The sequence below is a fragment of the Nerophis lumbriciformis genome, linkage group LG13, assembly GCF_033978685.3.
Source record: "Nerophis lumbriciformis linkage group LG13, RoL_Nlum_v2.1, whole genome shotgun sequence".
Lineage (NCBI taxonomy): Eukaryota > Metazoa > Chordata > Actinopteri > Syngnathiformes > Syngnathidae > Nerophis > Nerophis lumbriciformis.
In genome coordinates this window covers 32,662,921-32,680,420 of record NC_084560.2, presented here as the reverse complement: position 1 = coordinate 32,680,420, position 17,500 = coordinate 32,662,921, and the positions used below count along the sequence as shown (strand labels likewise).

At 40.1% G+C, this 17,500-nt stretch overlaps 1 protein-coding gene across 2 annotated transcripts in view; it reads left to right on the top strand.

Moving 5' to 3' along the window:
• The window catches only part of il1rapl1a (interleukin 1 receptor accessory protein-like 1a), a 907,971-nt gene that overhangs the window by 564,060 nt on the left and 326,411 nt on the right, over nucleotides 1–17,500 (top strand). For both annotated transcript variants that reach the window (XM_072914508.1, XM_072914507.1), the window contains exon 6: nucleotides 15,593–15,779. In XM_072914508.1, the coding sequence (XP_072770609.1) occupies nucleotides 15,593–15,779 (187 nt within the window). The remainder of the gene's footprint in view (nucleotides 1–15,592; nucleotides 15,780–17,500) is intronic.

Here is a 17,500-nt window from a genome sequence, read left to right as displayed (position 1 = left end):
TGAAAAGCCTGTGTGTGTGTGTGTGTGTGTGTGTGTGTGTGTGTGTGTGTGTGTGTGTGTGCGTGCGTGTGTGTGTGTGTGTGTGTGTGCTTGCGTGCGTGCGTGTGTGTATGTGTGTGGACCTCTTTTTACGAATGGCCAAGATCAGTCAGGCTGGACGAGGTGGCAGAATGATGGACCCGGGTTTAAAAAAAAAAAAAAAATGGAATAAAATGTGTTTTTGAGTTTCTACAAGATTCTGTCTACGGAGTTTGAACGTAGCATGCAATGTGTTTTCATCTTGTTCACCCCTGAAGGAGTTTCCAGTTAAGTTGTTCCACAGCAAAATAGAGCAGGAAAAGGCCTCGTCTGGCCTGTTTCACACCAAGTTTAAAGCGTACAATTGTTCAAAATGGCTTTGTAAGATGAACCAGTGTTTAGAAAAAAGGGATTTACATAATAACAACGTTATGAATGCCTTCACTTTTACTAGTAATAATTACTTTTATGTGCGTTGCAACGCCGTTACCGATGTGTTTGACGTAACGCGGCACACTACTTTGATGTGGTCGTATGTCAACAAGACAGTGTCAAAAGCACAGCAAGTTCAATGAAGGAAGTAACTCATGAAAGAAACAACCAACGCCGCACTAAAATTAACTTGATATCAAAAAGAGGCAACATCACACAGCAAACAACACACAACATGTAAGCACACACACTTGCGCGAGCACACACACGCCGACTACTACAAGGGAATAATGACCAACAAATCTGATTGCATTGACGAGCTTGCAAGCCTACAATACCCCTACTACAGCCGCCGGAGCACTGTCAATGTCGTTATTAACTAGGGCTAACACAATTGAGTAAAAGGATTCAACAGAGCTGCCGTCACCGCCAGCACACTACGGCTGCTAAGCTAACAAACACAGCGAAGCTAAATGCTGCTCTGTTTGAGCATAATTTCACCACCTTTTAAAGGCACACACACACACACTCTGCTCTCATGAAACGTCTTTCGACCGCATATGCCAGACATTTGAATTTTGTATTTTTTTTTTAAGAAACACATTGTTTCCTTTTCCCAGTAATTAATTTCATTTATTAAAGAGTAATCCCGTTAGTAGTCTGAAAGTAACGAGTAATTATAATTGATTACTTTTTAAAAGTAATATGCAGAACACTGTTGGAAACTAAAGGCCTACAGGAATGCGATTTTCTTATTTAAACGGGGATAGCAGGTCCATTCTATGTGTCATACTTGATCATTTTGCGATATTGCCATATTTTTGCTGACAGGATTTAGTAGAGAACATCGACGATAAAGTTCGCAACTTTTGGTCGCTGATAAAAAAAGCTTTGCCTGTACCGGAAGTAGCAGACGAGTAGCGTGACGTCACAGGTTGTGGAGCTCCTCACATCTGCACATTGTTTACAATCATGGCCACCAACAGCGAGAGCGATTCGGACCGAGAAAGCGACGATTTCCCCATTAATTTGAGCGAGGATGAAAGATTTGAGGATGAGGAAAGTGAGAGTGAAGGACTAGAGGGCAGTGGGAGCGATTCAGATAGGGAAGATGCTGTGAGAGGCGGGTGGGACCTGATATTCAGCTGGGAATGACTAAAACAGTAAATAAACACAAGACATATATATATACTCTATTAGCCACAACACAACCAGGCTTATATTTAATATGCCACAAATTAATCCCGCATAACAAACACCTCCCCCCTCCCGTCCATATAACCCGCCAATACAACTCAAACACCTGCACAACACACTCAATCCCACAGCCCAAAGTACCGTTCACCTCCCCAAAGTTCATACAGCACATATATTTCCCCAAAGTTACGTACGTGACATGCACATAGCGGCACGCACGTACGGGCAAGCGATCAAATGTTTGGAAGCCGCAGCTGCATGCGTACTCACGGTACCGTGTCTGCGCATCCAACTCAAAGTCCTCCTGGTAAGAGTCTCTGTTGTCCCAGTTCTCCACAGGCCAATGGTAAAGCTTGACTGTCATCTTCCGGGAATGTAAACAATGAAACACCGGCTGTGTTATCCGGCACACCAGTCAAGGGGTGCATTCTACGGCGGGGGTGTGTTATCCGGCACAACACCTGCCGCAATACACCGCTTCCCACCTACAGCTTTCTTCTTTGCTGTCTCCATTGTTCATTGAACAAATTGCAAAAGATTCACCAACACAGATGTCCAGAATACTGTGGAATTTTGCGATGGAAACAGACGACTTAATAGCTGGCCACCATGCTGTCCCAAAATGTCCTCTACAATTCGTGACGTCACGCGCAGGCGTCATCATACCGAGACGTTTTCAGCAGGATATTTCGCGCAAAATTTAAAATTGCATGTGTTGCAATGTTAAGATTTCATCATTGATATATAAACTATCAGACTGCGTGGTCGGTAGTAGTGGGTTTCAGTAGGCCTTTAAGGTACAATGTATATTTTAAGACACCTTTAGATGTCAAAGTCAGGTGTCTGATGAAGCACAGTAGGTATAGTGGAACCACAATTTGCAAACGTAATCGTTTCTTGAACAGAGTACGTAAATAGAAAAGTTTGTATACCGAAGCAAATGTTTCCATAAGGAACAGTGTAAATCCGAAAATTGGGTTCCAGCCTCAACAAAAGTCCATACTTTAATAAAAGTTTTTACACTATTAACACAACATAAAGTGTACTGTACATTAAACAAACATAACAAGGAGGTGATGGATCAACTTTCTATTTAATAACAAATCCAACAACCAGCTTAGCAGGTCTGCTACTATTTAGCCGACACACACTGTCACTAACTCTCGATTCAAAATAAATACTTTTTTTTTTATTAACATTGCGTTTGTCATGACTTGGTCCTTGGTGTTTGATTTTCCGGAAGGCAATGGAAAGTTGGCTCAGGCGAGACGGGAATGTGAGTACATATTTATTTGTTACTATAACAAAAAGAACAAACGAAAGGCGCGCACAATGGCGGAGGTAAAAAACGTGGCTAATGAAAACAAAACTTGCACAAAGGCAGAAACTGTGAACAATGAAACAAAAACTTACTTGGCATGGGACTGTGAACATGGCATCATGCAGAGTGACGATAAAGAGTGTGATGTTGCCAGAAAGACAGCCTGGCAACTCGAAGCTTAAATAATAGTGACATGATTAGTGAAAACAGGTGCGTGACTCAAAACGTGAAACAGGTGCGTGATGTGACAGGTGAAAACTAATGGTTGCTATGGTGACCAAACAAACAAAAGTGCACAAAAAGTCCAAAAACAAAACCGAACATAACTAAAACAAAACATGATTACACAGACATGACAGCGTTCCAGTTCCATGATTAACTACAATCCTCCATAAAATAGACAACTTTGATAAATTTCTATATTACCTAAAAGAAAACTGGTTTTGTTTAGTAAAATTATACTCAAACATTTAATAAAGTCAAATACAAATAAGGCAACAAGAGAAGTATCCAACACTTCTCTTTTGTAAAGTGAATCCTTACAGCCAATATGGGCATCTACATCAAATATATGATTTGCCTGAGTGCCTGGACAGGACAGATTAAAAAAATAAATACAAAAATAAAAATATACATATACAGTCATGGTCAAAAGTTTACATACACATGTAAAGAACATAATGTTATGGCTGTCTTGAGTTTCCAATAATTTCTACAACTCTTATTTTTCTGTGATAGAGTGATTGGAGCACATACTTTTTGGTCACAAAAAACATTCATGAAGTTTGGTTCTTTTATGAATTTATTATGGGTCTACTGAAAATGTGAGCAAATCTGCTGGGTCAAAAGTATACATACAGCAATGTTAATATTTGGAAAGTCACCTAACATCCACTGTAATACCACGATCTCGTCGATACTACTACGGTTACTGTTGCGTTTGGACCAGTTGTTCCTCCCAGGGAATTCAAGTTGCTGGTCACTCCCAAGCTCTTTATGACACGTAAAGCTGAGTAGAAGAACCACCAGAGACAGAATAGGTATTTTGTAATTTTATTTCCAAAGCCTTTGGAAATAAACTTGAGACCAAATCCCGTACAGAAGGGCTCACTCGCACAGCTAAATTGGTCTAACTTTTCAAACGGCAAAACTTCTTCTTTTATCTCGTCTCTCTTGCCCCCACCCTCCTTGTCCCTTTCTCCACAGCTGGGCAAAGGGAAAGATAAGAGAAAGAAAAATGTATTACTACTCCCCCTTTCTCCCCGCTCATTCCAGGTCCCTTTTGTTTATTATCTAAAGTCGGTTTTAGACGAGAAACAGAAAAGATCTCCCCCCTTCACATTCTCAAAAGTTGGCACACAGTATTTGCAGACAACCAAAAGATAACAAATAAAGAACACTAGCTGTTTTGTAATATGACTATAGTTTAAAAGAAGTAACACACAAATATGGATATATCTAATTATCTGCCTCCGTCATTACATCAATATTTTTTAACGTCACACAATCTTCTTTTCTTTTTTTAAATGTATATTATGTTTATAAACTGAGGAAATATGTCCCTGGACACATGAGGACTTTGAATATGACCAATGTATGATCCTGTAACTACTTGGTATCGGATTGATCCCCAAATCTGTGGGTTTTTTTTTGATTGATTGATTGAAACTTTTATAAGTAGATTGCACAGTGAAGTACATATTCCGTACAATTGACCACTAAATGGTAACACCCAAATAAGTTTGTCAACTTGTTTAAGTCGGGGTCCACTTAAATTGATTCATTATACAGATATATACTATCATCATAATACAGTCATCACACAAGATAATCATCACAGTATATACATTGAATTATTTACATTATTTACAATCCGGGGTGTGGGATGTGGAGGGAAGGGTTAGGTTTGGTTGTTATCATCACTTCAGTCATCAACATTTGAGAACAGAGAAATGGACATTGAAACAGTGTAGGTCTAATTATAATAATAATAATAACTGGGATTTATATAGCGCTTTTCTAAGTATCCAAAGTCGCTTTACATGTAGAACCCATCATTCATTCACACCTGGTGGTGGTAAGCTACTTTCATAGCCACAGCTGCCCTGGGGAAGACTGACGGAAGCGTGGCTGCAATTTGCGCCAACGACCCCTCCGACCACCACCTATCATTCATCATTCAATTCACCGGAGTGAGTGGCACCGGGGGCAAAGTGTGAAGTGTCCCGCCCAAGGACACAACGGCAGCGATTTTTGGATGGTAAGAGGCGGGGAGCGAACCTGCAACCCTCAGGTTTCTGGCACGGTTGCTCTACCCACTACGCCATGCCGCCCCGTGAGGTCTGACTTGGTAGGATATGCACAGCAAGTAGTGGACATAGAGAGAGAGAGATAGATCAGAAAGCATAAGAAAAAGTATCTACATTTGATTATTTACAATCCGGGGAGGGTGTTAGTTTAGGGTTGAAGTTGCCTGGAGGTGTACTTTTAGTGCGGTTTTGAAGGAGGATAGAGATGCCCTTTTTTTACACCTGTTGGGAGCGCATTCCACATTGATGTGGCATAAAATGAGAATGAGTTAAGACCTTTGTTAGATCGGAATCTGGGTTTAACGTGGTTAGTGGAGCTCCCCCTGGTGTTGTGGTTATGGCGGTATCATCCAAAACTAATGTAAAGTATCCAAACAACAGAAGAATAAGTGATTATTACATTTTAACAGAAGTGTAGATAGAACATGTTAAAAGAGAAAGTAAGCAGATATTAACAGTAAATGAACAAGTAGATTAATCATTTGTTTACCACTTGTCCTTAATAATGTTGACAAAATGATAAATGACACAATATGTTACTGCATATGCCAGCCGCTAAATTAAGAGCTATTGTTTGTTTACTTACTACTAAAAGACAAGTTGTCTTGTATGTTCACTATTTTATTTAAGGACTAAATTGCAATAAGAATTTCTTGTTAAAATAAAGCCAATAATGACATTTTTTGTGGTCCCCTTTATTTAGAAAAGTACCGAAATACTTTTGGTAACGGTACCGGTACCAAAATGTTGGTATCCGGACAACACTAGTACACACATACCGAGCACCCACTGGCAGAAATGTAGATCGGCGTCTATGCCTTCAGGAAAAAGGTGTTGGTTCTCTGCTCTTCTCAGCGTTGGAGTCCTCCTGTGTCCTTCTAGTCCTCTTTATCCGCCTCAGCGTGTAGAAACAGCCACTGTTTCCTGATGCTTGTGGGTTTGGCAAAGGAAAAAAAAAAAAGAAAGAACATTCGGAAGCTTCATCCAGTCTAAGTCTAATTCTCAACCAATGTAGGATTTAATGTCGGGTTAGTGGGAGGGATGTGTGAGGGGGGGGGGGGGTTGTCATTCCGGGCCTGGCAGTGCTAATGAGCGAGGAGACATACCCGGAGGTCTCACAATAGACAGGACGAGAGTGGACGACCTGTACCCGCCTCCGCCTCCTCGTCACCTAGCAACTATCAACACACTTAAGCCGTGATGAATATTAGCTGGAAGAGGTCTCTAAACCCCCCCCCCCCCCCCACCACCACCACCGCCCAATCTCTCTGCTATTTTTAATACTATGCTCATCATCATCATCATCGGATTCTATCTGCATCTCAACCTGTGACCGTCCCCCTGCGTCAACAACACAAAACACACAGACGCCCAAACGCTGCACAAGGGCACCCTTGGTTGCTATGACAACCTGACTGTGGGGATTTGCTGCCATTCAATCCACGGAAGCGTTAATAAGGTCAAGAAGTAATGTGGCGGCGTGCGTCGCTTATTGCGCAGTCGGGGGTCGGGGGGGGGGATACAAACACACCTCACTTTATGTGTGGGAGCGGAAAATGTCAGCACTGGCTTGAAAGTCCTCGCTTGCACGAATAAAGCGACAGTATGCGTACAAATGGGCGCACTTCATAATCCCCTCTAGAACTCTCAGAATGGTGGAGGATTCAGGGCATCCTGAGATGTCAGATATTAGATGGAAAAAAGCTCTGTTTTGGTTTATTGGTTCACAGCATCAGCTATCAGACGTCGTCCTAAAGGCCATGAAAATTTCATAAATGTTTTTGTTAAAGGGGAACATTATCACAATTTCAGAATTGTTAAAACCATTAAAAATCAGTTCCCAGTGGCTTATTATATTTTTCGAAGTTTTTTTCAAAATTTTACCCATCACGCAATATCCCTAAAAAAAGCTTCAAAGTGCCTGATTTTAACCATCGTTATAAACACCCGTCCATTTTCCTGTGACGTCACATAGTGAAGCCAACACAAACAAACATGGCGGAAAGAACAGCAAGCTATAGCGACATTAGCTCGGATTCAGACTCGGATTTCAGCGGCTTAAGCGATTCAACAGATTACTAATGTATTGAAACGGATGGTTGTAGTGTGGAGGCAGGTAGCGAAAACGAAATTGAAGAAGAAACTGAAGCTATTGAGCCATATCGGTTTGAACCGTATGCAAGCGAAACCAACGAAAACGACACGACAGCCAGCGACACGGGAGAAAGCGAGGACGAATTCGGCGTTCGCCTTCTAACCAACGATTGGTATGTGTTTGTTTGGCATTAAAGGAAACTAACAACTATGAACTAGGTTTACAGCATATGAAATACATTTGGCAACAACATGCACTTTGAGAGTGCAGACAGCCCAATTTTCATCAATTAATATATTCTGTAGACATACCCTCATCCGCGCTCTTTTCCTGAAAGCTGATCTGTCCAGTTTTGGAGTTGATGTCAGCAGGCCAGGGAAGCTAGCGTCGATAGGGGGTTTAGCTCGCTTGTCTGCGGGAACAAACTGCCGCCATTGCTTGCCGTGCTAGCGAGGTCCTTTGTCCCTGAATTGCTCACACACTCCGGCAGATTCAATGGGGGTCTGGCGGCAGATTTCTTTGACTTTATCGTTGGAAATGCATCTGCTTTGAGTGTCGCAGGATATCCACACATTCTTGCCATCTCTGTCGTAGCATAACTTTCGTCGGTAAAGTGTGCGGAACAAACGTCCAATTTCTTGCCACTTTCGCATCTTTGGGCCACTGGTGCAACTTGAATCCATCCTTGTTCGTGTTGTTACACCCTCCGACAACACACCGAAGAGGCATGATGTCTCCAAGGTACGGAAAACAGTCGGAAAAACGGAAAATAACAGAGCTAATTTGACTCGGTGTTTGAGAAAATGGCGGATTGCTTCCCGATGCGACGTCACGTTGTGACGTCATCGCTCCGAGAGCGAATATTAGAAAGACGTTTAATTCGCCAAAATTCACCCATTTAGAGTTCGGAAATCGGTTAAAAAAATATATGGTTTTTTTTCTGCAACATCAAGGTATATATTGACGCTTACATAGGTCTGGTGATAATGTTCCCCTTTAAAATCGGTAAATAGTCAATGTACCGTAGTACCTCAACGTGCAAGTTTAATTGGTTCCGAGACGGCGCTTTTAACTCATAACACTTCTCCCATTGAAATTATTTCAAATCAATTTAATCCATGCTTGGCCGCCCTTAAAACGGTACAGTTTTAACATTTCAAATGTTTTTTTAAAAAGAAAAGTACACTTATAGATAAGAAATAGTGAAGTGAATGATATTTATATAGCGCCTTTCTCTAGTGCAGTGGTTCTTAACCTGGGTTCGATCGAACCCTAGGGGTTCGGTGAGTCGGGCTCAGGGGTTTGGCGGAGGTCAAGACACACCCGACTCATCGTGTAAATAAAAACTTCTCCCTATCGGCGTATTACGGATACAACAACAGCAGAAGTCAGACTGATTTGCAAGTGTGTAATTTGTTGTGAGTTTATGCACTGTGTTGGTTTTGTTGTTTGAACAAGGTGATGTTCATGCAAGGTTCATTTTGTGCACCAGTAAAAAAAACATGGTAACACTTTAGTATGGGGAACATATTCACCATTAATTAGTTGCTTATTAACATGCAAATTAGTAACATATTGGCTCTTAACTAGTCATTATTAAGTACCGTATTTTTCGGAGTATAAGTCGCACCGGAGTATAAGTCGCACCTGCCGAAAATGCATAATAAAGAAGAAAAAAAACATATATAAATCGCACTGGAGCCCGGCCAAACGATGAAAAAAACTGCGACTTATAGTCCGAAAAATACGGTACTTATTAATGCTTTATTCGGCATGGCCTCATTATAACCCTAACCCTCTAACCCTGGCTCTAACCCTAACCCTAACCAAATAACTCTAAATTAAGTCTTTGTTACTTAGAATAAGTTCCCCTAGTGTCCAAAAAACTCTAAATTAAGTCTTTGTTACCTAGAATATGTTCCCCATACTAAAGTGTTACCAAAAACATATAACTGTCTTGAATTTGAAAAAAAAAAAAAACAGTTTATTTTTCACTAAAGAAGGGTTCGGTGAATGCGCATATGAAACTGGTGGGGTTCGGTACCTCCAACAAGGTTAAGAACCACTGACCTAGTGACTCAAAGCGCTTTACATAGTGAAACCCAATATCTGGTGACACTGGGAGCAGGTGGGTAAAGTGTCTTGCCCAAGGACACAACGGCAGTGAATAGGTTAGCAGAAGCGGGGATCGAACTCGGAACCCTCAAGTTGCTGGCACGGCCACTCTACCAACCGAGCTATACCACCGTATAAAAAGTACAATATAATGTACTATACTAACAACTGCAGTAGTTTAATGAAGTAAAGTAATAATAATAAAGTACAGTATTTACCTTGGAGAGTGGATTTCTACCGTATCTCTTCCAAGCTGCTTCTCTGTCAAACACACCATCAACAGCTTTTTTCCATATTTTTATGGATAAATGTGCACAGTTAAGATGTTATTTTAGAATTTTTGGTTGGCACTAGACTCGCTTTGCTTCAGTACGGTGCAGATTTCAATCAATCAATCAAAGTGTATTTATATAGCCCTTAATCACAAGTGTCTCAAAGGGCTGCACAAGCCACAACGACATCCTCGGCTCAGATCCCACATCAGGGCAAGAAAAAACTCAACCCAATGGGATACAATGAGAAACCTTGTGGTGATATGCTCAAATTGCTTCACCCAGCTGGAACACGCTTGGTGTTTGATGACTTCTTTCTTTCATGTATTTAATGTAATCCATTTCTTCTTCTCAGCAACGTCCTTCACACCCACTTTATTTCGTCTCATGGTTGGAAAACAAAGTTGTGTCGACCTCTAACCATAAGCGAATGTGAGTGAGTAACACAAGATGTTCTAGTCAGATCTTCCAGGGATGTTTGTAACTCAAACTTTTGCTTGTAACTTAAAGCATAATAATTGGCCGAGAGACAGCTCTTATCTTAAAACACTCTTAAGTTGGGGCACTCTTAAAAGGGAAGTGCACTTATTTTTTTATTATTTTTGTTTGCCTATCGTTCACAATCATTATGAAAGACATGACGACATATCTGTTTTTTTCTTTTGATGCATTCTAAATATTAAATCATCCATCCATCTTCTTCCGCTTATCCGAGGTCGGGTCGCGGGGGCAGCAGCCTAAGCATTCTAAATATTAAATCAATTCGATCAAAAGTCTGCTTACAATGGCGCCTGTGGGAGCCAATATATTCTGCCTATAAAGCATACTTGCCAACCTTGGGATCTCCGAATATCGGGAGGTGAGGGTGGGGTGGGGAGGGCGGGGGCGTGTTTGGGGGCGGGGGCGTGGTTGTGGGCGTGGTTAAGAGGGGAGGAGTATATTGACAGCTAGAATTCACCAAGTCAAGTATTTCATACATACCGTATGTTCCGCACTATAAGGCGCACCGGATTATAAGGCGCACCGTCAATGAATGGCCTATTTTAAAACTGTGTTCATATATAAGGCGCACCGCATTATAAGGCGCACCGCATTATAAGGCGCATAGAATAGAAGCTACAGTAGAGGCTGGGGTTACGTTATACATCCCGTAGTTGCGAGACCTGTTGTGGCTCAATATTGGTCCATATATAAAGCGCACCGGATTATAAGGCGCACTGTCAGCTTTTGAGAAAATTGGGAGGTTTTTAGGTGCGCCTTATAGTGCGGAAAATACGGTATATATATATATACACATCCTGAAAATATGCAAACAAAACTGTGTTTAGATAATTGATACTTCAAACTTGCATAAATAAATCTTAAGGAATATAACAACTTGGCTTCTGAGAGCTTCAAAATGTAATGAATAAAATGCTAAAGTTGTTGATAAACAAGCAATTATTTAAATAATTAAATATGGTAATTTTAAATGAATTATTATGATCATTTTAAATTAATTATTTCAAATATGTTTATTTTAATGTATAATTCTAAGGCTGGACGTAATAAGAGTCAGATAAAATACAATTAATTTTGATGTTTTTAGCAAAATATAGTAAAAATGTATTTAGTTTTTTTAATTTTAATTAATAAATATATTTATTTTTAGGTAAGATAAACATAATAATACAATTTATCTCTAGTCTGGATGATTTACTTCTTGTCACCCTGCTGTCGTGAAAAAAGGCTGTCCTCACTCAGGTGCGCATGGAGCTGGAGGGGGCGTGGTCTCCAGCTCCGGCTGAAAGTCGGGAGATTTTCGGGAGAATATTTGTCCCGGGAGGTTTTCGGGAGAGGCGCTGAATTTCGGAAGTCTCCCGGAAAATTCGGGAGGGTTGGCAAGTATGCTATAAAGCCCTTGAAAAAACATTCAAACACCTTTATTAAGATTTCACATACATGACGTAAGTATATATGTAATGTAGTAACAGGCACATTTATAATAACATTTCATATTTATGTATTTTGGTCATTTTAAGCATACGCAGCGCATTAATTAAAAAAATGCATCACAAAGTTTGCTTTTCTTTTCAACCTGAGATTGGTAGGTTGAACTCCCGGCCGAGTCATACCAAAGACTATAAAAATGGGACCCATTCCCTCCCTGCTTGGCACTCAGCATCAAGGGTTGGAATTGGGGGTTAAATCACCAAAAACGATTCCCGAGCACGGCCACCGCTGCTGCTCACTGCTCCCCTCACCTCCCAGGAGGTGATCAAGGGTGATGGGTCAAATGCAGAGAATAATTTTGCCACACCTAGTGTGTGTGTGACAATCATTGGTACTTTAACTTTAACATCATCACTGATTATTACTCAATGCAGACTTAATGAGAGCCAGCAAACACAATAAAACACCACTTACTGTACAAGGTCTGCTGCTAACTGCGAGGATGTTCATATATTCCTGTTTAGATGAAGAATGACTCATAATCCTCGTAAAGAATAGAGGGTTGGGACTAAGCGTTGTTCTCGCCATTCTGGGTCTAAATTGGCTGTTAAAGTGTACCAACTTGTTGGAGTACGTCCTCAGCGTTCTTCTATCCAGGTGAGAAGCATAATTTATGATATACAATCAAGTGTGATGTGCTTGGAAGTGAGGAAGCAGCTGATCAGTCGATCATTGTGACACAGGCTTGTGATCACGGCGTCGCTATAAATAGTTTGTTTGCGTTAGCGCTTATAATAATATCACTAATACTTGGTTAATATTCAAGTCACGAAATGTAAATAAAGAATTGTTGGTGCTTTTTGGATGTTTTTCATTGGGTTTTTTGGGCGGAATAGAGGACCTCCCATTGGCAAGAGTTTTGTTTACGTTAATTTACGAGTTAGAATGCATTAAAAAAATGATACATCTGTGATGTCTTTCATTATGATCATGAACTGTAGGCAAAATTGAAAAAAAAGTGCAGTTCCCCTTTCAGTTGAGGTACCACTGTAGTTGTTTGTGTTAAGGTGACTAGAGACCAAAAATAATTTTTTAATGGTCTAGTTTTTTGACACGTGAATTGCCTTTTGTCTATCTTAGTAATTTCTGACTAATTGAACACTCAGAAGATTCAAAAACGGATGTCCTCTGGTAAATTCCACCTATTTTCAATCAGTGTAGCCAAAATGTCCCTCAAATCCCACACGCAGATAACGCACTGTGCGTAGGATCCGGCGATTTTGTCTGAAGAGTTGCATGGAAAATGTCAATTAATGAATGATACATTAGTTTGTGTTCTTTTGTGGTTGCTATGCCTAAATATAACTACAAAGACCTGGTTGTGCAAAAATAAATTCATATCATGTTAAGTCGTAGTAATAAATATTGTGATAGTTGGTCCAATCCACCGTTTTTCCATTGTCGATTTTCATAACTGAAACTAAAAGCTTTTTGTGCAGGAAAGCCAAGTGCTATTTTCGACACGGATGACAACATTATAAAGTCTTTGCTGATATTTGTTAGCATCAACAAAATATCCTTAATAGTATTAATAAACTAGATCTCAACAGCATATACTGAATCTTGATATGGTTAGCAAACATTGCCAAACAACAGGTACATCTATAGCTAAATAAGACAAAATATAAACTTAACACCATAAAAACAACTGCAGACATGAATTGTAGATGTGACTAATATCTGTCGCAGGAAATCAACTGCAAACAAACTCATCCTTTTTCTCATTAGCGTCGCGATCACAGCAGCACGGCACTCGTTATGTCAATCAAATACGTTAGTTAGCGATGCACGAATAAATCCAAAATTGTCTTTCACGGATTAATGCTTCATTTGTGGACCCCTCAGATGTGAGGGAGTAGCAAACATGCCCTTTTGGTGATGATAAATGGTTTAAATCTTTAAAAAATCTATCTTTCATCCCATTTTAAATATGTATTTCATCATCGCTTATATATTTGCCTCTAAACATTTTAAAACAAATCAAATATGCACTGATTCAGGTACAATAGTAGCCTAATGGGGCTCTAGACCAGGGGTGTCAAATGTACGGACCACGGGCCGAATTGGGCCCGCAAACAGGTTGTATCCGGCCCGCCGGATGATTTTGCCAAGTATAAAAATGAGCCGAAATGTTTGAATGAAAGAAACCGCTGTTTCTAAATGTGTCCACTAGATGTCACAGTAACAATTCTTTGTATCTTTGTAGATGATGCTACATATGTACAAAAATATATAAACCACATGATGTTAGTGCACCAGTGGAGGAAAATGAGCAAACTACATAAATAACATCCTGTAATCGGATTTTTATAAAGAAAATGTATCTTGATAGATTGAAAATAACACCAATGAGTTGACTGATGAACATTATCACATCATTTATTCAGAAAGTATAAATAACGACAGATAAAGGTAGAATACTATTAACCGCAACATGTATGTGGGAAAAAAAACGCAACAACATTATGATTTGTACATTTTCAGAATGTACTTGTTCTATTTTTAAACAAAGAATACAATCTGAAGTTGTCTTTATTTTGTAATTATCTTGCCGTGATTTTACCAGTCCGGCCCACTTGGGAGTAGATTTTTCCCTATGTGGCCCCTGATCTAAAATGATTTTGACACCCCTGCTCTAGACCATCACCTGAAACCTAGAAGTGCCAGGATGTTCCTCTGGGTCACGTGATTGCTAAACAGCTATAGAATAGAATAGAATAGAAAGTACTTTATTGATCCCTGGGGGAAATTCAGCACCACAGTTCCCTCACAATAGACAATAATAATAATAAATAATATAATATATATAATATATAATATATGAATAATATAAATATATTATACATCTATTCTACATTTAAGTGCAGTCAAGAAGGACGGATAAGCGCTATAAGCGCTGCCCCACTGACTAAGTCAATGTTTTTCAACATTTGTGGAGCCAAGGCGCAGTTTTTTCATGGAAAAAATCCTGAGGCACACCACCAGCAGAAATCATTAAGAAATTAAACACAGTAGACAATGAAAAGTTTTTGTCGCAATTGTTGGATATGACTTTAAACCATAACCAAGCATGCATCAATATAGCTCTTGTCTCAAAGTAGGTGTACTGTCACGACCTGTCCATCACGCCGTGACCTATTTGGAGTTTTTTTTATTGTGTTCCCGTGCATAGTGTTTTAGTTCTTGTCTTGCGCTCCTATTTTGGTGGCTTTTCTTGTTTTTTGGTATTTTCCTGTAGCAGTTTCATGTCTTCCTTTGAGCGCTATTCCACCTGCTTTGTTTTAGCAATCAAGAATATTTAAGTTGTTGCTATCTTTTTTGTGTGGAAATTGTTGACTGTCATGTCATGTACGGATGTACTTTGTGGACGCCGTCTTTGCTCCACACGCTGTAAGTCTTTGCTGTCGTCCAGCATTCTGTTATTTTTTACTTTAAAGCCAGTTCAGTTTTAGTTTCTTTCTGCATAGCCTCCCCTAAGCTTTAATGCCTTTTCTTAGGGGCTCTCACCTTTTGTTTTTTTTTTGGTTTAAGCATTAGATACCTTTTTACCTGCATGCTGCCTCCCGCTGTCGCCTGCATATTGTGATCACAAACAAAGCAATTAGCTACCAGCTTCCAAATACTGATATGGAAGAGTATAACATGGTTACTCTGCCAAGCTCCAGACAGCACAGACACTCAACAACGGCACATTATTTGCAGATTAAAATGACTGGTTTGCAAGAAATATTTTTAACCCAAATAGGTGAAACTACATACTCTTTCACGGCACACCAGACTGTATCTCACGGCACACGTTGGTTGAAAACCACTGGACTAAGTAACGTTCTTGTGTCTGCAGGAACTCCACCTACTGCATGAAAGTGTCCATGTCATTAACGGTGGCGGAAAACGACACCAGCATGTGCTACAACTCCAACATGCGGCGGATGGAGAAGGCCGAGCTCAGCAAGAGCAAAGACGTTCTGTGCCCCGACATCGACGACTACGTGGAGCCCGGCAAGGATCCGGACATCACCTGGTACAAGGTAGGCTTATCATATTCAAGGTTCACATTGTCCTTCTTGATTGTCTCCGTTTCTCAAAGATCCATCGCTTTCTCTTCGTCTCATTTCCTGGCATCTTTTTTTTTTTTTTTTTAAAGATAAGCATTCAGATGAGTTAAGCAGATTATGTATGGATGCAAATGAGCGTGATGGATTATATAAACACGGCACGCCGCATCATCTTCAAGGGAGTAAAAGATGGGTCACAGCTGGATTTTTGTAATCAAAGCAATGAGAGAAAATTGCACAACGTCTCACCCACTCAGAGGAACAAGTCCATGTCCAACAATGGCTCGCCGCCCCCTCCCCCGTCCTCTCCTAGGGTCCGGCAAGTCTTACGGACGCCCAGGTTAAAGGCTTGGGCCAGACTAATCAAAGGCAGATCAGCAGTAGATTAGCAGGCCCGGGTGCAACCTCTAGGTTTTTCCAGAATTCAATTACATCCCCCATAATGACAGCGAGTGCTGGAACCTGCAGTTATTTGGACCACTGCGGAGCCACCTTGATTGAATTCCGACAATGCCGGGAGCAACGGTGGAATGGAATCCATCGAAGGCATCGATGTACCCGGCCGCAGAGACGAAGATCTTGTCTTGGAGTCTCACAAATAACATTCACTGTCCTTTGTGAGTGTATGTACTGTAGTGTTGCACTTAAAAAGTACATTAAACAGGAATACCAATACATACTGTAGATACATTGAGGCTGAAGTGTGTCAATATATGCACAATTAAATTGTTTTCTTTGAAGTCAAAACCAAGTAAAAATAGCTTTTGAAATAATTAGTAATTCCATATACCGTACTTTCCGGGCTATAGAGCGTACCGGTATTCAAACCGCACCCACCAAACTTGAGAAGAAAAAAACATGTTGACATGTATTAGCCGCACCAGACCAGAAGGCGAGGATATACTTAGACTTCGACTTCCTTTTTTATTGTCAGTCAAATTTGAACTTTACAGCACAGATAAGAACGGAATTTCGTTACATAAGCTCATGGTAGTGCAGGATAAAAAAAAACAATAAGGTGCATATATGCCTTGCATGGTCATTTATTTATTATATATAACATACTTGCCAACCTTGAGACCTCCAATTTCGGGAGGGGGGCGTGGTTGGGGGCGTGGCTAAGAGGGGAGAAGTATATTTACAGCTAGAATTCACCAAGTCAAGTATAAAATTATCTGCCAATAGAACAAGAAAATTCGGCTTGTCAAGACTTTCCAAAACAAGTAAAATTAGCTAACCTCAATGAACCCAAAAATACATTAAAATAAGGATATTCTCACTAATAACAAGTGCACTTTTCTTGGTAGAAAAAAAAGAGACCTTTTTGCTCAATATGTTGAAAAATATTCTTAAATTAAGTAAATGCTAGTGCCATTATCTTGACATAATGATATGCGCTCGGCATTACATTTCTTGAAACCAGCAAATGTATACTAAAAACGAATGTATGTTCTTAATGGAAAGGCAACAAGGCAACCGCTTGTTACTCTCGGGGTCTCCTAGCCGCTCAGGCAAATCATTTTGTCTAAAAATGCATTTTTCCATCGATAACATGACATCATCGCGCCAAGTGCGTGCCCTTTCAGTCAATTAGTGCGCATATATACAGCCCGGCCAAAATGTTTTTAATTGTAATTTTGAGGAATTTATCTGAATGTTCAAAATTGTTTGAAATATTAAATGTTTAAATATTA